This window comes from Vidua chalybeata, chromosome 9 (genome assembly GCF_026979565.1).
Source record: "Vidua chalybeata isolate OUT-0048 chromosome 9, bVidCha1 merged haplotype, whole genome shotgun sequence".
In the NCBI taxonomy this organism is placed as follows: Eukaryota; Metazoa; Chordata; class Aves; order Passeriformes; family Viduidae; genus Vidua; species Vidua chalybeata.
Genome location: NC_071538.1, coordinates 13,584,231 through 13,605,614, shown reverse-complemented (window position 1 = coordinate 13,605,614; position 21,384 = coordinate 13,584,231). Strand labels below are relative to the sequence as shown.

The 21,384-nt window shown below is 58.2% G+C and overlaps 1 protein-coding gene across 1 annotated transcript in view; it reads right to left on the bottom strand.

Moving 5' to 3' along the window:
* Positions 1–18,090, bottom strand: part of PIK3R3 (phosphoinositide-3-kinase regulatory subunit 3) — a 78,177-nt gene extending 60,087 nt beyond the window's left edge. The window contains exons 1-7 of the mRNA XM_053950033.1: positions 18,022–18,090; positions 16,745–17,427; positions 12,661–12,756; positions 12,366–12,443; positions 3,998–4,129; positions 960–1,161; positions 529–614 (exon numbers count right to left, since the gene is read on the bottom strand). Of these exons, the coding sequence (XP_053806008.1) occupies positions 529–614; positions 960–1,161; positions 3,998–4,129; positions 12,366–12,443; positions 12,661–12,756; positions 16,745–17,060 (910 nt within the window). The 5' untranslated portion in view covers positions 17,061–17,427; positions 18,022–18,090. The remainder of the gene's footprint in view (positions 1–528; positions 615–959; positions 1,162–3,997; positions 4,130–12,365; positions 12,444–12,660; positions 12,757–16,744; positions 17,428–18,021) is intronic.
* Between the last annotated feature and the right edge of the window lie 3,294 nt (positions 18,091–21,384).

Genomic DNA, 21,384 nt, shown 5'->3' with positions numbered 1-21,384 from the left:
AGCAGTGGATGCATCATGATTCTGCACACATGGGGACTAAATGCGAGTCAAAAATCATCAGCCCTGACCGGATCCTGTAGCAAGTACCATCCTACCATTTTATGGTCATGCGGTTTTTTTTTTCCTCCCTAGGAGGATTATATCTAGATCCCTGCTCTCCAGAACAAGCTGCACATGAGTCCCCCACCAAGAGCCCCCAGCTCATACCAAGCCCCCAAGGTGGGGGACCAGAAGTTGTTTGCATCACAAACCCAGGGACCAGAGAACAATGACAGAGACATGAAGCCAGAAAACAGCAGCAAACCTTCTGAGGGGCTGCATAGAAATGCCCCCAGATCAGCATCTCTGAGGAGAAAGGAGAGAGGGAAATGGGACAGGAAGGCAGCACAGCCTGGGCACTGCCACAGGGACAGAAGCACCTTCTCATCACTGCACCAGCCACTGGAACTGCCCCATGACTTGCTGCTGTCACTGCTCTGAATGCCACACCCACTGTCCCCCCTCTGCCACCAGCCAGATGTCTCTTACCAGGAGCTGTCGGCAGCTCTGCCACCTCACTGGCCATGATGAAGGACTCGAGGATCCTTGCACGGAGCTCAGGGCCTGCCTCGGTGCTGAGAGGAAAAGGAGAGGTGTGTGAGGATACCAGCAGCTCCACCTCCCTGGAGACCCCCAGCTCCCTGGAACAGCAGCCAGCTACCCCAGTGGGTTTGCTGTGGGACTGAGGCAATGCTGTGAATCTTGTGTGTGCATCATGCCTGCTCACTTTGGGAACAGGTGTGATGTCTGAGCACCACAGCTGGAATGGCAGCTTCCAGATCTGGCTTCCTCCTTGGGAGAATGCTGTGCTTGGGCCACTGGTGGGCTGTCATACAGCAAAACCAGCTTAGTTGGGAGCAGCCTGTCCATGGGCACCCTCCTCTCACCCACCCTGTCCCATGCATGGCAGGGGACCTCACCTGGCTGCCACAGGGCGCAGCAGCAGCTCCCCAAAGAGCTCCCCGAGGAGCCGGGGCGAGAGGCGGCTGCGGTGGCTGCCCTGGCAGAGGTGACAGAAGTGGCGGGCGAGCTGGCGCAGGAGAAGTGCCTGTGGCTGTGGCAGGGCTGGGGGGGCCAGCAGGGCTCTGGCTCGCTGGCCACACTCCTCCAGGCCTGGGGTCTCTGTAGCAGAGGAGACACAGGAAAAAAAAGAATGGTCAGTTTGGGAGATCAGGGGCATCCCCATGGCTCTCATGGGAGCCCAGCACCTATCAGCACACAGGGCATGAGCTGGCAGTTTTCTACTCCCCTTAGAGACACAAAAAAAACCTGATCTCAACCTCTCCCACCACTATTTCTTTACAGCCCATCCCTTCCTAGACAGGCCATGGGAGTCGTGGATATCCCAGGATCCACAGAGATAATTTCTTCAGGGTTTTGGCCATTTATTTCTGGGGTTTGCCTGCCCCATTTACCCACTCACACCACCCCAGATCAGGTTGTCAGGTGCCTTTAACACATTCCCCCTGTCAGCACATCCAGGGAGGGAGCTCAGAGGGCTGAGCTGCTCACCTGGTAGGGGCTGCACCTCAAAATCCCTCACTGCTGCTCGAGTGGAGAACATTCTATGATGGACAGCAAAGCCATAGTAGAGGGAGAACAAAGCAGAGGTGGTAAAATGGGCACCAGCTTGAAGATCTGCTGAATTTAAAGGCTCAGCCCTCCCCTGAAAAAACAGTGAGCTGGGAGGAAAAAGGATTTTTAAGAAGAAAAACTAATTTGCACTTGGGCTGCAGGTGGGGCTGCAATGAGGCTCCTGCAGCCCCCTTCATCATGGTCTCACTCCCCATGAAACACAGCACAGGGAGAGCTGACTGGGGTGCAGCTGCTTCCAGTGATACTGGAATTGCCCATACGGATAAAATCAGGCACTTAATGGCATTGCACATCACAGAGGTGCTGCCAAAACCACTGTCACGGGTGCCCTGAGCAGCCCACAGCCGAGTTCCCACCATATCCCCGGTGCCCTCTGGCAGCTTTGGCCGGGGCTGCCTGGTCTTGTGAGCTGTGAGCTCAGCGCCCTGGGACTGCGATGCTGCCCCAGGCACGGGAAACAGCCACGCTCCAGCCATCCTCCATTCCTGCCTTGTCCCAGCCCTTTTATCTGCCGGGGACAGGGAAGTCCCCAGGGTTGGGTTGCTCTCAGCCGCCTTCAAAGCCCGGCTCGGCCCGGGGCTGACTCAGCTCCCCGCAGCTCTTTGCACCAGGACTGGGGCTTGGCCAATGCCCAGCCAGCTCCCGACATCCATCCTTGGAGCCAGGGTGCACAAGAGCTGGAAGGGCAGGGGTCTGGGATGCCCTCCAAAGCGGGTCTGCAACCCAGCCGTGCTGGTGATGGGGTGTTGGTGAGCTCTTGTATCCAACAAACTGCTCCTGAGGGATCGGGTGCTTAGCTTCGCTCCAGGGCCCCCCCTGCCGCAACTCTTGCTTTTTTTTGCACCTTTTTGCACCGAGAGGATCCTGCAGGAGAAGGCTCATAGCAAAGGGGGAATTTCAGGATGTTTTCCCCTTCCTTTTGAAGGTGGTCATCTTGCTGCTTTCCCAGCTCAGCCTCAAGCAGGGCAGAGGAGCCTTGCAGGGCAGGCTGCCAAAACCCAGCACCGTCTCCTCAAACACTTATATTTTAATTTTTTCCTTTAAGCCCCAGAGAAATCCTCTTCTCATTGGTTTCTCCACCGTTTTGCCCCCTCCTCCTCCTGCCCCTGTTGTGCCAGGAGCAGAGCCCGCTGCAGCACAGGCTGCAGGGAAAGGCGCTTCTCTTTGAAGTTGCTTAACGAGGCAACCCAGCTAATTGCTTCCTAATTGCGTTTTTATCCTTGGAAGGGAGGCAGCCTTTGATTTCTCCTCTGACGGGTGAGGGGAAGGCAGCTTCTCTGTGCCACCAGCCCCAGGGGTATTTCTTCTGGCTCTGTGTCTCAGCACAGGGCAGGGGGGATGGGGTGTGAGTTATCCCTCACCTCCTCTGTTCGTCCCTTCTGCCTCACTGGAGGCCACAAAGAGCCCGTGGCCTTTTCCTGAAAGGACATGGTAGGAAAAGGCCACACTGGTCGGGACACAGGTGATCTTTTAGTGCCTCTTCAGGCAGCCAAGGGTATGATCTGCCCAAGCACTAATCTGGCTTAGGATGGGGAGGTGATGCTCAGGGATGGAGGGTACTGCAGCAACTGGCAACGAGAGGAGAGCTGCTGTGGACGGGGAAGAAATCCTAGTTTCACAGGCAGCAAGAGGTTCAGATCCTGTCAAACACAGTGGGCAAGCGTTTCCTGTGTGCCTGGTGATGCCCATGGTCCCTCAGGCTGGGAGGGGTTGAGCAGCTCTGTGAGGACTCACTTGGAATGGGTTTTGGTCCAGCCTCACTATTGGGATGGACCATGGGCTCTGCTGACCTGGGTATGAGCCCTGCTCTGTTTGTCTGAAAATAAATCAAACAAAACCAAAACCTTGATGGTCTCATACATTTGCACAGAGCCTCAAAAGCTTGCAGGGATCTAAAGGCACTTCCTAATGGCACTAAGCTGAAAAAGCTGAGAATTTTTTGTGCCCATATAAAGCCAGGAGTTAATGAGATTACAGGAAAAAATTCCCAGGCAGCAGAGCCAAAATATTATAATAACGCTTTCTTCTGGGGCCAGCATCACCCAGCCTTGGCAGCTGCCTGTCCTGGCAGGGAGCACCTCCGCCTCCAGGCACTGCAGAGGGAGAAGACCACGCTGCGGTAGGAGCAAAGCAGCCCCTGGATCTCCCTTCTTTCCCAGAGCATCTCCCAAATGCTGCTGTGCTGCTCCGGCACAGGTGATGCTCCCAATGGGCCTTCTTAGAATCGGCCCTTAGTGCAGCATTGGGCAGGGGATGGGGTCAGAGCCACCCTGGAGATGCTGAGAAGCCTTTTTAGGAGCTTCCCAAAGTTCCTCCAGCCCCACAGAGGTCCCAGGTGTGGGGGGAGCCCATGTGTGCTTACCTTGGGCCATGTGGACCAAGTCACTGTAGAGAGCTGGAGGGATGAGGGGTGTTGGGAGCTCCTGGAGGTACCACTTCAGGGCATCTGCCAGTGTCTGGGCCTCGTACAGGTCCATGTCCACAGCTGAGGCATCTGGAGGGAGAGAGACACAGGGAACCTTGAGCCCATGGTTCTTCCCCTCTGGCACAGAGCTCAGAGCTCTCCCATCCCTGTGGGCCTTCCTGCAGACATGGGGGCTGATTTCTGTGCCCGTGCCCCCATCTCCCCAGTGGGGCAGTGCATGATTTCACTGCCACCACTCCCTCAGCAAATATTCCTGCCCCAATTTCCACTGACCCGGAGTTCCACGTGCCCAAGGAGAGCACGAGGCAGCATCTCTGCTCTGAGTAAACTGTACATCCAGTGCATGGGACAGGGAGCCTCACCATTCCACTGGGGTCCCACTGCAGGATAGGACCCATGGGAAGAACTGAGCAGCTGCCCCAGGAACCTTCCAGTTTTCAGGGCTGGATGCCATGTGCCAACCCCAGCCCAGCAGGAACTGCTTGGAGAATGCATCCATGGAATGGGGTCATGGTTCCCAGGCAATTCAAGTTGCTGAAGGCCCACGTGACCCCCAGTGATCCCAAAATGCTGTGAATGTGCCCCAGTTGGCATCACTTCTCCCAGCCCTGAAAGGTGGCTGCCCTGGGGAGGTGGTGAAGGATGCTCCAGGAATGGGGGAAAGCACACAGGAGGCCACACAGCCTGGGCTCAGGGACTCAGGGGTCCTGGGCTCAGGACAGCGGCAGCGCTGGGAGCAGAAATGTCCCATGGCCTGTCAGGAGTCAGAGGGTGGGATGTGTCTGTCTGAGCCCCATGGCCAGGCCAGCACAGGGACATTGCTTCACCACGGTCCAGGGGGAAGAAGCCTTTCAGCATCCTTTGGTATTGCCTCATGTGTTTGTCTTGGAGGTTTCCCATCCTGGCTGGGATGGGTGGTGGCTGTCTGGAGGGTGATGGTGCCTTTTGCAAAGATCTGAAGGTTTCAAAATCTGGCTTTGGTTCAAACTGGACCCAAATGCAATGTTTTGAAATTCTTCTTCTTGGAGAATTTGGAGGGTGAGGGGTACAGGAGGTTGGGAATAATTAAAAAAATGAACATATTTGAGATGGTCTGAAATGGTTAATTAAAAAAAAAAGAAAATAAAGTTTGTCATTTTCTTAAAGATGCTGTGTCAGGCCCCACTTGGCATGGAATGACAGAGAAGACTTGCCCTGCTCTGAGCCCCCTTCCAGTCTGCTCACAGGGTCTTTACCCCCTGATGCAGCTTCACTGAAATTGGAGCCATTCTGGGAGATGCTCCATCTCCCAGGCCAGCATTTTCCAGCAGAAAATGTTGTGAGCCTCCAACCACTCCAGCTGTGCTTCCTTCTGGGGCAATAAACCCAAAAGAGGGGAGAAACGCTCTTTCCTAGGACAAGGCTTTAGAGGCACACATTCAGCAGCGCTGGGATGGAGAACAGCTGGGAAAAGCTGTTTTTGAGCACCTTGACCTCGATCTCCTCTCATTGGAGTGCCCCTGCTGTGCACCAGGCAGCCTGGGAACCTGCCTGCCTGCCAGCATGGGAACACCAAGCGGGTCCCTTATGGCCAGGGCCTTCCATTTGGCTCCCAGACGGAAAGAAAACAGATTGGCCAATGCCCGAAGGGAAGCCTTTAACCCAGCCATTGGAGACGTTACCTCATGGTCAGGAGCTGGGAGCTGTGTCCCCAGGCAGCGTGGGGACAGCCGGGACAGATGCCACCATGCTGGGGTAGGCAGCCATCCAGCGTGGCCAAATGTGGCCCAGGGCGAATGGGGTGCTGCCCTTCTGGCACCCCAGGAAACCACAGCATTGTCCCATGGACCACTCTGCCCTTGGCATCCTCGAGATGGGCAGGGCAGGGCCAGCTGCACCCTGGCCCCATTCTGGTCCGTGTTCATGCTCCCGTCTCCCAGCCACACTTCTGGACCTTCTTGGCTGGCCAGAAGGGTTATTTCTGCCAGGCTTGTGGGGGCATGACAGTCAGCTCCCCATTTTTGGTAGAACTTGCCTGGAGCTGTGAGCTGGCAGGTTGTCTCAAGCTGGGCAGGTGGAGGAGAGTGGGGTCAGGGAATCCCACAAGATGCTCCAACGCCTGCTTTTGGCTGAATACTCACAGTGAGTGCATGGCTAAACCCAGGCATGCTGCTGGGGGGCCCCAGGGTCTCATTGCACTGCAGAGAGCTTTTCCCATCAGTGGAATGCACCGAGGAGCAAACCCCAAAGCCCTTCCCACCCTCCACGAGGGTTTCTGCAGGGACCTGTCACTCGCCTTAAGGATGCTGGCACGGATTGAGGAGAGCAGCCACAAGCTGTTCCTGTGCAGGGAAGGGGCCGCTGCCGGGCGCTGGTCCCAGGCGATCAGCCCCGGGCTCCACCGTGGCCTAATTAGCTTGTTTGCCTCGTTAGGCATGAGCCTGGGGGGGGGGGGGGGGGTGTTCAAAGGAAAGGCTCAGCCGGTTTCAAAGCGAGATTCAAAAACATCTTTACATCCAGAGAGAGGCGTGATGGGGAGACCAGGGGGATTCACACCGCGCTGACAGAGACTGATTGCTGACGGCACCATTCTCCGTGGCACGTCGACTAGAAGTAGCCATTGGCCTGTTGTCCCCATCCTTCTGGAAATGCAGTGGCATCCTCCTGCCCCAGGAGGAGTTCTCCTCCCGCCCCAGGAGCTGCCCTGGTGAGCTGGGCTCCCCATCAGGCTGAGAGCACAACGAGGGATGCTCCGAGCTCTTCCCCAGCAGCGGCTGTGTCCCGGCAGCTCGGGGAGGCTCCGCCGGCAGCTGGGGAAGGGTTAACCCCGGAGCCTTCCCAGACAATCACCACCGGCCTGACCCCACGGATGCTGCTCTCTTCTTATCTGAGGGAAATGATAACCAGCTATAAGAAGTTAATGAAGCTGCAGGATGAGTCAATGCTCTCCTGCTGCTCTCCAGATGTTCCCATCCTTTCCCCAGGGGAATGATGGAGGAATGACGGAGGGATTCCATCTGCCAGCCATAAATAGAAGGAAAACACCCCAAAACCCCAACCTCGACCCCATACCAACCCCCTCCAACACAGAACCTGCTTGCTGACCTGCTGGCAGAGCAAGCATCTGGGGACCAGCGGCGAGGATGCCTTGCCCATAAAGGGGTGAAAAGCATGAATAAATTTTGGAATGTGGGGACAGGGTGCGTGGGATGACCACTGGCTCAGAGGGAAGGACTCCCAGCCTCTTCCCACTGGGATTCCAGACCTCACATCCCAGCGGAGGCAGAAAGATGCTGGAGCTTTGGGCTGAGTCAGGCTGGGCAGGAAACTCCAGGATCTCTCCCGCAGCCGGCCGGGGAGGCGTGAGTAAGCCCGAGTTTCGGTAAATGCGGAGGATGTTTAGCCGCGAGGGGTTGTGGGGGAGGTGGGGGTTGCTTTGAAGGAGAGGCTTGAGTCGGTCCTGATAACCAGCTGTCCCCCTGCATGTGGCCACAGGTGATGGCTGCTCCCACAGCCCTGAGCAGCTCATGGGTGGCAGGGTGCAGACCCTGCCCAGCACCCAGGACCCCCTCCCAGCAGGGCGTCCAGCAGGCTGAGCTGGACCTTGGCCACCGAGCGCTGCTGCAGTGAGATGCTCTCAGGTGTGTGGTCCCTGTGACAGAGGGGCACCAAAACCACCCTGGGGCTGACGGAAATACTGACCTGGGAGTTTCCCTACCCCTTCCAGGCCTTATAGTTTTAGTTGTCAGTGAGTGCTAGAGAGATGTCCTTGCTGTCCAGTTGTGGGGGCTGTACGCTCCCATCCGCACGGATGCTGACCAGGCACTTGAGCTCCTGGGCATCCCACAGTGAGAGTTTACTGGGAAACTGTGCACCAAATCAGGGAATATTTCCCGGCTTTGACTCAGCATCACTGTAACATCTCCCAGCCAGCCTGCTGGTACCTTGTGCTGGGGACTTGGCACCTGCCAGGACACCCCCTGCCCATGCACAGGAGCTCCTGCCAGCTCCAAATGCTCTCCCAGCTGGGTTTCACCCCACTGTACCCTTGGCTTGCACTCAGCCAGGGTAGGGGTGCTGGGATCCCCTTTGAGGGTACCCTCTGAGACTGCCTTCCCCCACCTCACCTTCCCTGAGGCAATCCCCTTCCTCAGTTTTCCCAGCAGCTATGGGAGGGGATGGCAAAAACTCACCCCCAGTTCTCCCTGATGGGTCTGGCAGGGATGTCTCTGCTGCTGCCGTTTATTTACCCTTCTTTCATCACCACCAAATATAAGAGATGAGCTCATGCCTCTCGCCAGGCTCTGACGACACGGGGTTTATTTCCACTGCAGGTATAAATAAAAAGCAGTGCCGCAGGCACCGGGGCGCCTCACGCTCGGGAGGAAAGTCATCCTGGTGGAATAAGCTTGGCCAGGGGAAACCAGAGCCCTTGGGGGCCTCCGATCGCCTGTGGCATCCCAGGGACGAGGATGGCGGTGTGCTCCCTCCCTGTGCATCCACACCGCGGTGATGGGGGGAGCGGCGTGAGGCTCCCCAAGCCGCTCCTCACTCGCCGACCCTTTCTGCCTAGCAGCAGCTCCTGGCAGCCCCAGCGAAGCCCCGGGACCCACCATGTCTCGCTAATCCCCACCGAGAGCTGACCTAATTCCCGGGCACGTGAGCGTGTCTCCAGGCAGACTGCTCCCCGCGCGGGCCGCGCATCAGAGCGCGCAGGATGGCAGCGCAGCCCGGCACGCCCGGAGACACCGGCTCCAATCCGCCGCGCTCTGCCGCCGCCTGCTCCCTGGCACCCGAGCCGCAGCGGCTCCTGCCTGGCCCTGACAACAGCGGAACCTCTTCCCATTGCTGCGCTTGTATCTGGGGAAGGGTCTCAGTGTTTACGTCTGCAGCTGGACTCCAGAGCCCCGATCAGAGCAGGGGTTATCCGAAGTGCGGGGGAGGTTTCAGTGCTTCGCAGCCATCCCGGAAGGCTTCAGTCCCACCTGAGCCATAGGGAGCACCCACGGACCTCTGGGGTGAGGTGTCTGTGCTCTGTCCCCCACCAGGGAGGAGGGATAAGGACGCAGACCTTCCCTACTCAGCGGTGGCAAAGCACTGCCCAGACATTACACACAGGACTTTTCAGCCATTCCCAAGCCAAACCTCCCCCGGTTTGGGTCCCTCAGGTCTGAAGGGCTCCAGCACCCACCAGCCCACCCACAGCTCTGCTGCTATCATCCAAAGAATGTCCCAAGTTTCCAGCAGCAGCAGTGAGAAGGCTGCCTGCCACGTCCCAGGCAGAGAGGAGTGTGGACAGAACCCTGAGCAAGCCTGGTGGAGGGGAATACATCAGGTCCGGGCACTGAAGGGGCTCATACACCTCATGTCCCCAGGCACTGTGGACTTAGCAGGTGATTTGCCCTATTCCTCCAAACAGCCCCTGAGCTGCACACAGGGGACAGCAGGAGTGCTGGGAGCTGGAAACTCTTGGGGTCAGTGTGTGGCCCCACACCACAGAAATACCCCGGGCGAGAAGCAGCTCCCATCCAGACACTTCAGGGAGTGTTGGGGGCAGCAGGGTGAAACTTTGCTTTATGCCTCTTTTTCAGCCCATACTCCATCCCTGACACTTCAGCAGGGTTCCTGGCTAGCTGATCATCTCCCACCCTTTGGTGAGCTCCCCTCAGCCCCCTATGAAGCTGCAGCTTTTCTTTAAGTCCCTTTTTGGGGCCACCATGTGACTCTGATTCTCATGTTCAGTGATGCTGCATGTCCCCCTCGCCTCTCTTAATTGTTCTTGCACCATCCATCATGGAAATACCAAATTTTGGTGCACAGGCTCTAGACAGCAGTCAGATGCTACTGATCTGCAGAATGTCACCAGTGCCAGGATGGGGACAGGCTCAGCTCAGACTGTAGAGCCGTGAGGAGCCACTCTGTCCAATGCTGCCATGAGGATGGGAAACCATCCCATACCTGGCTGATGTTCAGCTCAGGGACTGCCCACAGCTAAGATCCCCCACAGTAAGGGCTCTTAAAGGGCCAGGGATGGGGAAAAGGTTCAATCAGCACAACTCAGACCTGTGCCTGTGCTGCCCATGGGCTGCTAGGGGCAACCAGGAGCTGACTTGCACAGCTCCTTGTGTCCCAAGGTCCTCCTCTTCCCACTGGAAGTTCAGATGCTCTTTCAGTGCAGAAAATATACTGAGTTCTCCAACACATTGAGATATGGGGGTTAGAAAACCAACATCTGAACTTTTCCAGCCCTGGCTCCTCTTTCCTTGCACTCTCTAGCAGTTTTCCTGCCACCACTGCCAAACACCAGTGGGATTTGGGTATTCACAGGGAAGCTGAAACCCCTGGTGGGTATCCAGTTTTCCCCCCAGCCAAGATGTGGTTTGGTTCCAGGGGCCACCAACCCTGGCTCTGCTTTCTCCCCATTCCCCAAGATGAAGCTTGTCCTTTGCAGGCAGGCTGCTGGCAGAGATGGGAGGCTGGAGGGGAGAACCACCAGGAGCACGGCAGGAGGGGAAATGTGACTCTGTCTTCTCACACATGGGGCAAGCAAACTCCGATATTCCAGCAGGGCTGTTTTACTCCACTGAATGCAATGAGAACGTTTGTATGGGAGACAAAGCAGAGATGCTCTCCAGCCCTCCCCAGCCCAGTGTGGGCTCCAGCAGGGTCCTGGGGAAGCACCACTGGCTCTGTGCTCTGCAGGAGGTTGCAATAGGAGCAGGCTGCCAAGCTTGGCCTCTGCTGGGATGCTTGACTCCAGCAGGAACGTCATTCCCATCCTGTTGCAGAGCATCCCTCTGGCATGGCTGAGCATCAGCCCTTTCAGCTGAGAGATGATAAGTGTGAGACTTGTCCTACCCCCTCCCAGCTCAGTGTTGCTGAGCACAAGGGGCAGCCCCCCTGCGGTGTCCAATTAAAGATTTCTGACCCAGAGGAGATGAGGGCTTGGGAGTATCAAGTCTCCCAGGGCTGCTGGTGATTTTTAACGGCTTTCAAATGTTTTGAAAACCACAACGGCATTTCTCTGACCAGTGCTGGACCCTGCCACGGGAGATGTGCAGACCTGGACAGACCCACCAAGTGCCCAAAGCTCTGGCCAAACCAGTGGGGTTTGCCCTGTGCTGGGAGGATCTCCTAAGGCTGGGCAGGATTTTGGCAGTAGCTGCAGTGGTGCTGCTCTGTGGGGAGCCCTGGACCTGCCTGGGATGCTGCACCAGCTGCATGGGAAGAACGGAGGACCCATAACTCCTGCGTGCTTGGAAATCAAAACATCCTTCTCATGCTGGTATTGCTGCCCATGCCCAGCCTAGGCACCAGTGCCCAGGGCAGTCCAGGGCATTCACCTCCTCCAGAGCTCAGGCAGTAGATCTGGCCCGGGGTACAAGGCTGTGAAGAAGAGCACCCACTGCTCCGGGCTTCCTCAGCCCACCGCTGGGAGAGAAAAGTGGGGTGGTGGGGTGCCCCCAACCCCCATCACCTCCGCGGGGAGCGCAGCCCTCTTCGGGCAGTGGGGAAGGAGCATCCCTGGGAGCTCTCCTCTCCTGCATCCCTCCTTCCCCGCCCGGCGGGACTCGGCTCCCGGTGCGCGGGAAGCGATGAGGTCATGGTGCTTAATATAGCGATTTCATCACAGCCCTTCTCCCCAGCAACACCGCCCGGCTCCCGCCGCCCCCCGGCCGGCAAGCGCCCGGGATGCGGTGGGATGCGGGGCCAGCCCGGGGCTGTGTGGGGCCGCCCGTGCCTGGTGTCACAGTGCCGCCCTCTGGGCACCGCGGCCGGAGGATGGGGATGCTCGATGCACCCCTTACCCCCCCAAAAAAAAACCAGATTTGAGCGGCACGCTGGATCCATCGCGTCCCTCCCGCCCCGCGCCGTGTGCCATCCTATCCCAGCCGTGGATTTAGAAGCAGGTATGGGGAAATGGTTTTCCCCTTCCCCCCCCACCCTACTCATGCCCCTAAGTCCTGCAAACAGCTTCCCATTATTGTAAATAATGAGCTTTTCCTTTCCTCTTTCTTTTTCCCTATCCACAAGACGCTTTCTCCCTGCCCTGCTTCTCAGATACGAACCCTAGAGATTAAAAAACCCAAGTATTTTTGTCCCCCCCACATTCCTCCCAAAAAATATTCTCCTGAAGCGCCCCTGCCCTGCACCTGCATCACTTTTAGCTGCATCACACGGGGAGAAGAGGGGGGTCCGCATGCAGGCAGGGCCTCGCAGAGCTGGGATTAGGGCTCTGGTGATGTTGGTGCCGTAACCCCTCCCTGCCAGGGCAGCATCGCCTCCACAGCCCCCTTCCCTCCCGGAACGCGGCCCTGGGACTCACCGGCCAGGAGGGCCTGTTTCAGCTCAGCATCCCCCAGCGCGCCGGGGCCGGACCTGTAGAGCACCTCGCTGTCGAGCCCTGGGACACAGCCGGGAGAGAGGGGTTAGTGCTGAGCCCACCTCCTCCTTCCCGACACGGGGGAGGCAGGAGGGGCCGAGAACACCGCGCTCCCCGCCCTGCCCACGGGGGCTGGGGAGAGGTTTGGCTCTAGCGATGGGCGCTCTGAAGCGGGCAGAGCTGGTGGCTCTGCGTGCACCCGGGTGTGCCCTGCGGGTGGGGCCGTGGGTCTCCGTACCTTGCTTTTCCAGCGCCTCGATGAGCCTGGCCACGGTCTGCAGCGCCTGCTCGGGGAGGGCGGGGTGCTCGGTGAGCTCTGCCTGCCCGGGGAGTCCTGCGGTGAAAAGAAGGGGAGAAGGGGTTTGGAAATTCCTGCCTGCGGGAATTCCACTTTCCTCAGCTGCCCCAGGACAGGATCAAGCTGCTGCTTTGGCACAGCCACAACCAACACTTTGGCTCATGCATGTCTAATTTTGGAGCACTTCTCCCTTTATTTTATCCTCTTTTTGCAGTAAGAGTCACCGTTGGGGGCTCAGCTGCTTGCTGAGATGCAAAGACCTGCTCAGGCGTGTGCCCTGCCCGTGGGGAGCATCCCATCCTGGGCATGGAGACCCTCCAAGCCAAAACCCCTTCCCCACCTCTGTTCCCACGGCAGTGAGACTGCCCCTCTCATCACCCACAGCCCAGAGTGACACGAGGCAGGAGCTGGGGACCCAGACCCATGCCCACCACAGACACTTCTCACTGCAGCTCTCACTGCTCAGGTTCTCTGGTGTGCACAGCAGGGTCGAGCACAGGCCCAGGGAGGACCCAGCCTCAGCCCCTAAAAACCCTTCAGCAAACAGGGGTCAGCACAAACCCCCGTGTGCTGCTCACTCCTGGGTTTTAGACCAAGGACACCTCACTGCAGACCATGGCAGAGAGGAGCAAAGCCCTTGGCAGGCAGGAGAGCAGCTGTCCTTACCCCGGGGCGTGTTGTATCCATCCATCCATCCATCCCTCTTTATCACCCCAGCCGATAAACCCCTCCTGTGTGGGTTAAACCCAATGGAGACCTTGGCAGGGCAGTGCTGGGATTTCTCCCTGCTCTCTCTTTAGAGTCCCTTAGAATCCCAGAACAGCAGGGGGCAGGGGCTGGCAGGGGCTGCCGCTGGCTGCAGCACACCAGGGCCGTGTGCGACTGCTGCAGCACGGACAGCGTGTGGAAAGGCCAAAATAAATGTGAGAGGGACTTTGGGCAGGGACGTGATGCCTTCAGTCTTTTGGAAAAAACACAACCTGGCTGCAACAGGTAGATCCAGGCTCTTATCCTCACCGTGGTGATGCCCTGGTGCTCCCTGGAGAACAGATAATGATGCAAACCTGCCACTTGTGGGTGGCTGATCCAGTCCCCAGGCATGGCCACAACCCCCAAGCACAGCAAGGGGGTCCCCTCTGCCACCCAGTGAGGTTGTGTTGGTGCCTTGGGTGGGAACAGGAAAGATTTCAGGGTTAAAAGCAAAGTCCATGGTTGGAAGCTCATGCAAAAATGTCCCCACTGCATGAGTACTTTTATAATTAAGGAAACTGGGCTTTTCCTCTGAATCAATGGCTTGGGGAAAAGGTGGTAACTGAAAAAAACAAAACAAAACATAACAAAACAAACAAACTTTCTCCTGACTGGGAATGGCAGGAATGGCCCCAAGCTGTGGCAGGCTGGATCCCAGCATCCTGATGCCCCACTTGATCCCAGCCCCAGGGGAAGTGGACGTGATGCCTTGTGGCAGTGGTACTGCCCAGGACAAGTCGGGGCCAAAGCAGCCAGCAAGATCCCCTGGGACTCAGATCTGCTGCAGAGCCATTTTCAGGATGTTATTTAATTAAAAGAAGGACCATTCCTCCCTGCAGAGCCAGCCCTGGCTTGAAGGCATGGCTGGGACATGCAGTGTCTGTCATTCAGGGCTTTCTCCATGGCCTGAGCCAGCTCAGGGTCCCTGAGTGGCACCAGGGCTCAGTGGGAACTGAGGCCACTCAGGGTGGGGGGAATGGGGTACGCTGCTGTCGCAGAAATATAAATTTGGATGCTTTTTTTGCCAGAAAAACGTCCCTCAATCCTTTATCTGGAAATGGATTCAGATGGGGAGATTCAAAAAAAAAACAAAAAAAAAAAACAAAAAAACAAACCTCACCAAACCAAATAAACACAAACAAAAAAAATCCCAAACCAAAACAAAAGTACCTTCTCTTCCCAGAGGGTCTTGGAGATTTTTACTCGAAGAGGAAGCCTGCGAGCTGGGAGGTTTGGGCTTAAACTGACACAAAATGGCACACAATGCTCCTGTGCTGCAGAAAGATGTGGTTGTGGGACAAAACATCCCCTAGTGAGGTGCCTGCACACCCTGGCATCGCCCCAGGAAAGGCACCCCAGGAAGGGGCACCCCATGGCACAGCACTGGGAAGGCAGCACCAGTGTCCCCTGGACAGCAGGGCTGGACACCTGGCCATGGCCAGAGCACGTCCTGCAGACGGCAGTGCCCTTCCCACCTACCCCAAAACCTGGCTTTAGGGCTTTTTTCTCTACTAAAAACAATGGATTTTACATTTTAAAAACCTTGTTATGCTTTCACCTGAGTGCACGCAGGCCTAAACTGAGACATTCCTCATGGGCCAGGCTCTCCGGCCAGGACGCGCTTCCTGCTGCGGACATTCCTTGATTTGCAGGGAATCTCCACATCCCCAGCACCTGTGGGCAGGGGTCCCTGGGCACATCTCCCTCAGAGAGGAGCCTGTGGCACTCCCTGTGTGAGGAACAAGAAGGTGGCTTCACCTTCCCTGGTGAGCAGGGCTGGAGAACCCTGGGGTCTGCTCCTGTCTGCCCTGAAATCTCCACACAGCTCTGAGTTTTCCAGGGCTCTGCCTGCTGAACACTCAGAGGGCTCACCACTGAGCTGGACTGGGCAGGGGGCTCGAACCCCTCATCTGGCAGGATAAACACCCCCAAAAAGCGGCCTCCACCCTCCTGCAAATCCAGCACGTAGCTGCACACGGAGCCTCACCAGTGCTGCTGGGACTGCGGCTGCCTTGGCGCACTGGTCGGGGAGGAGCACCTGCATTTTGGTGAGGGGAGGTGTGGGGGGGCCAGCATCCTTCCCAAGTGGTTGTGGGGCTGCACGTCAGGAACTGCATGGCAACCCCACACATGGACATGGATGGTGCCGCGCTCAGCCCAGGAGCCAGGTGGTCCCCACCTCAAAGCACGGCGACAAGGGGGTCCTGAACCGTATTTTGAAGGGAGACAGACTTCTCATCAGAGTGCCCCTCTAAACCCAGACCAAGCACAGGGGCTGCTCCTTTGGTTACCACACTGGTCCCAAACTGGGCCAGGAGGGTGTCTGAGGTGCCAGACCAGCAGCTGGGCAGGTTTTCCTGCCATGGCTCAAGGCAATGCTTCTCTCCCAACCCCAGGCCAGCACCGACAGCCATTTCTGCTCCATACATCCTGAGGAGGAGAGCACCATGGCTTTGACTGGGGTCACTGGGATGTGCCTGGCTGGAAGGGGGGGATGCTTACTTTGGTTTTATTTTTTTTAGCTTGTGTACACTGTGCACCTGCTGTGAAATCCCTCCCGGCCCCCAGCGCACTTGGCCATGGCGAGGGCAGAGCCGCTGCACGAGCTCGGCAGATCCAGGCAGAGAAATGGCTGCAGGCCCCTGTGCCAGGAAGGGTCCTGCCAAGTGTCCCCCCCCAGGGCTCTGCTGCAGCCACCAGGGACAGAGGAGCCCCCCAGGGACTGACCACACCGCTTGCCAGGATTGTCCCCTGTCCCAGCTTGCACAAAGTGACAGTGAGGCTGGGAGCTGGCCGAGGGCCAGCACTCACCCGGGCACTGAGAGCAGCCTGAATCAGGTGCCGCAGTGGTGGGGAGAGAAGCAATTGGAGGAAAGGTCCCCGGGGACCACCATGGGGCTTTCTGCTCCTCTCTGAGGAGCCAAAGAGGCCTTGCATCTTCTCCTGTGCTCTCAGGGATGCGGATCTCCTTGGACACCCCATGGCAGCACGGCAGCCAGCCTGGGATGCTGGTGAGGAGCAATCCCTGCAGCATGTTTGGCTGGGGGTAGCGACACTCTGGGCATCCCCTGCCCCTCCTGAAGCTGCCTCGATACACCAGGGCAGATAATTCCCAGGAAAGCTTCTTTTTCAGGGGCTGGATCCCCATCCCGAGCGTGGTTTCCCACTAAGCCACCTCAGCTGCAAGCGTCCACCCCGGCTCCACACCACCCTCACCATCTTGCAGGGGACACCCACCCGTGGGCTCCCACCTTCCTGCTCCCCTCGCACTCACCCCAGGGCGTGGGGGTCCCAGCGGGTGGCAGGGGCAAGGGCCGTGGCCTGGCCTTGGTGGCGGTGGCAGCGATGCGGGTGGGACCCAGGTACTCCACGTAGGTGCCGGGGAAGTCTCCGCGCTCCTTGGTGCGCTCGTTGACGCCGTGCAGCCACCCCTGGGGGTTGCGCTCGTCCCCGTCCTTGTAGTTGGGGCTGCTGAGCAGCCCGGCCCTGCTGACCGTCAGCACATCCCCGGGGCACAGGGCCAGGTCCTCCTCCCGGTCCTTCTGGTACTCGTAGAGAGCCCGGTACTGCAGCCCGTCCGAGGAGGCCATGGCGGCGGCGTGGCGTGGTCACACCGGCCCCGGCCGGCCGGGCATTGGGGCCCGGGGTGGCCGCACGGGGCAGCTGTGGCTGGGCTTGGGCACTGTGGGGTTGGGAGCGCTCCCTTCCCTGCACACACGCGATGAAAACCTCAGTGATGGAAAATCTGCGAGATGGAGGGCGGCTGCTGACCCTCCAACCCCAAAATTGCTCTGGAGCCACACCAGCGCCTGGGACTCGTTGGCTCAGGTGTGGGTAAGGAGCTGTTTCTTCACCGGGGCAAACGGAGGGGAGCGAATGAGGCTGTTGGGGGTAGAGGGGACAATCGTGGGTCCTCGTTAGCCTGGCTTCATCCGCACCGTGCTGGGGACATCCCTTCTGTGCCGGGGAGAAAGGCAGCGCGTTAGTGACCAAACCTCTGCCGTGACCCCAGCGTCGTGCCCGTCCCCCATCCCAGCCTCCCGGCAGCAGGGAGAGCTCAGCGGCTCGCTCGGCTCCTGCTTCCCAGGGAGCTCCCGCCAGCAGGGCTCGGCCACTGCACGCAAGGAAAGTACCGGCAAGAGTCTGGAAAGTAGGGCAAGAGATCACGCCACGGGTTTTTAAAATAGACATATGTGCTGAGAAACCTCCTGCCGCACGCAGCTCCCCTCCGGCAGCTCCAGGCTGGCACTGCTGCACGGAGCTGGCAAATGAAGATGTAGGTTTTTCATATGGGTTTGGTTTTGGGTTTTTTTCCTTTTTTTTTTTTTTTTTTTTTTTTTTTTTTTTTTTTTTTTTTGGTGCATTTTTATATATTCCTCCAAGAGTGACATCATCCCTAGGGGGAAAGACTGTGCTGCTGCCGACCCACTGTCCCCCAGCTTCCAGCAGGACCCCGTGGAAGAGGTATGGAGGGATGATGAGCAGCAGCCGTCTGTCTGTCCAGCCATCCACCCGCCTCCCAGAGCCCTCCCGCCGCCCCTCCAGCCTTACCGGGCGCGGTGGCTCCACGGGCGGGAGCAGAGAACGGGAGCGGAGCGGAGCCGGCTCCCGGCCCCGCCGAGCCGCGCTCCGGCGGTGATGTCAGCGTCCCTCCTCCTCCTCCTCCTCCCGCTCGGTAGCCGGGCGGCCCCCCCGCCGCAGCGCGTCGGGGGGCGGGGGGCACCCGGCTACCGAGCAGGAGGAGGGAGAATTGTAGGAGTAGGTGGATGACTTCATTCCCAGATGCAGCATCTCTGCTCCCAAATTGCATCCGCTGGAGGATGGAGATCTCCCGTCTGTGGGTCTCTATCCATCCTCAGGGGTGCTAAAGGACAGGAGAGGACCAGCACCCCATGGACACTTCCCTTATGCCAGCCAGCTCTCCCTGTGCACCCATATAGAATCCCATCCCTTAACCAGGCTAAAAAACACGCACAGGACAGGCAGGAGACGTCATGGAGAATCCCAGCTCAGGGATGCTCTGGATCCTCGCTCTCCTCCTGAGCTTGGACAAGCTATAAGCTATCCCAGTATTTGTCTGTCTGTGAGGCACAGGGAGGTGGATGTGATGCTCCCAAAGGCTTGCTTTGGTTGTTGTTTTTTTTTTTTTTTTTTTTTTTTTTTCCTAAATCTTTGCTTCTCATGCTGACTTCTCTGAAATGGTCGTGGCTCCTTGTCTTTGCTGCAGGTTGGACATCCTAAAAATAGATGGTACCTAAAACACGGGCTCTGGGAAGTGCACGCTGGCTGAATCCAAGCCACTGCAGGCAGCAGTGCAGGGGTGGCATGAAGTCCAAGGAGGAATACCAGGTTCTGGGAAAACTGAGGGAAGAGACACAGAGGCCAGCAGAGCAGTGCAGGAGATGCATGACCCTTCTCATCCATAATTTCAGCAACCCCCCCCCTCCTTTCCCTGTAGTGCATGGCCTGATGGTGCAGGGCAGCAGCACCCTGGGGAATTCCTCCTCAGCTGCACTTCCTTGGGCAGCACACGGCCCCCATTGCCGCACTCCCCAGCTGGATCCAGCCCAGCTGCTGGTCCTTAGGGATTAAAAGAGAATTTTCTCTCCCTCGTCCCATTTCTGCTGGCACTATGCTGCTGTCACTGATGGTGGGACAGGATCAGAGTTGGCTGTGAACAGCCAGGTGCTGCCCTCCCCACAGTCACGTTTCCCAGTCATGTTCCCTGTGCCCCACCAGGGGTGAAAAGGTTTTGCTGAGTCTCTGAAGCCCTGCCTGGTCTCCCCAGCGTGTCCCACAGGGCTGTGAAGTCAGCCAGGCCGAGCACAGCGCCAGTGCTTTGGGGGCTGCCTGGGGAAAGGCAAGGAGGTGTTTCCCTCCTGGACAGGACCGGAGCTGGGGAGGCTGGTGGGTACATCACCACCCAGTGCCACCACCCATACTGTCCCAGGATCAATCCAGTATACAGACCTGGAATCAATGCAGTCCTGCAGCTCAGGGGCAGGGACACAACCTGGCATGACACCCCTTGTTGTAGATGTGCTTGCCACAACCCCTCCTCTCCCCTTCCCAGGATGCTGAGTGGGATCCCTCCTGCCCAGTGCAGGTATCTTTCCCTCCTTATTCACTCTTGAGGTCCCCAAACACAAAGGCACCATTTCCTGCTGGAGCCAAGTTCCACTGCCCCCAGTCCTGCAATGGTTGGGTGGGGCTGAGCATCACCCCAGCTCTCCCTGGCTGGGTGCTGCCCCCAGAGCACCCCTTACACCCCATTCCAGCTGCACTGCACGAGGATCATTCCCAAAACTCTGCACCCCGGGCTGCCCCTCACCCTGTGTCACCCCTACCTGGTTAATTTAAACTCCCAGACCACTCCAGCCCAGAGTTTGGCACATCCCCCGGGGGGGCAGAGGGCCCTCAGAAAGCACCCTGTGAAGGCTGCAAGAGGTGCTCCAGGCCTTTACTGCTATTGATGGAGCCAGAGGAGCTGCTTGTCAGGCCCTGATTAATCCACCCTCGCTGGATTAATGAGCAGCACTCATGGCAATGAGAGCTTTGCCGTGGCTTGCCTGGCCTTGGCTGTTCTGTGGAGAGAGCAGGAGGAGCTGGCCTTGCTCCCTGTACCCCACAGCTCCCTTCAGGCTGCCCTTTGCTCCCTGTCTGGGCAGCCCAGGATGGCTCTGTGGGGAGGAGAGCGATGTCTCCTCCCTGGGGTCCCCATGCCCTTCTGCAGCTTCTCTCCTCCCCTCGCTGGAGGGATAACCCTTGGTGGGAGCATGTCCAGGGAATGCTCAGCATCCACCTTGCCTGCCAATCCTGGCCTTTCCAAAGTGACAGGGGTCCCACCGCTCCCCTCTTTGCTTTTGGGGGCTGCCATGCTCGCGTCCAGGGAAGTTGGCCACATGGCTGTGAATAAATAGAGCAGAAATAGAGCTGTTAACATGCCCGGCTGGAGAAAGTGAGGCTGCAGAACTGGGCTGAGCCCTGTCCAGCCAGAAAAACATAGAGAAAAGGTTTTTGATTTCCTTTGACTTTTCATAGTTGACTTTTTTTTGGTATCACCACTGTTTCCTCAATTCGGAATGGACCTTTCTTTGCTTTCTCTTTAGGAACAGGAAAACTCCCTGTCTCTTGGTTTTCTTCCTGAGTGCCCAGCATTGAGCTCTGGCTTCTGTGGATTTTGGTTTAGGGAGAGCCAAGTGCCTCTTCAAGCAGCTTCCTAGTGGGTCATCCATGGACAAACTCTCGCCACGTGCTCCCACAGCCGAGCCCTGCCACCGCCACCAAACTGCCTGCTGGGCTGGGGCTACCCGAGCCTGGGGAGGGAGAGGCTGGAGAAAATCCGAGGGACATAAGGAAAGACTGGAGGTGCTGCTGGGGCTCTCTCCTGCCTCTCTGCAGGGCTGGAGCTTTCACAGCAAGGCAGCTGCCAGGAGCTGCTGGAGGAGGTGCTGGCGGGGCACCCCAGCGTGGCACCGGGGACACAGGGCCCCTCAATGCCACCTCTCCGGGCACAGCACACCCCAGGAGCAGAGCTGGGCCAGGTCCCACACCCGACCTGGGGAGAAAGCTCCGGCACCCTGCCAGCCATCGTGGCCCGCAGCAGCCCCGGAGTGGCGGCACTCGGGCACGGAGCTGTCCTGGAGTGACCCCTGCGCATCCCCGAACCCGCCCGGCTCGGCTGCGCGGCAGCCGCCGCCTCGGCGTGGCCCTCGGTAATTAATGCAAGGGGGATCTGCCGGCCTGGACACGCGTGAGGAACAAGGAAATGGCATCTGGAGGGGTGGGCAGGCAGCGGCAGGGCAGGCTCGGGGGCTGGCTGGGGGGGACATGCACGGAGGAAGCCCAGCCCGGTACAAAGGAGGGACGCTGCCATCGAGCCCCTCGCTGGTTGCGTTATTAGCACACAGCTGG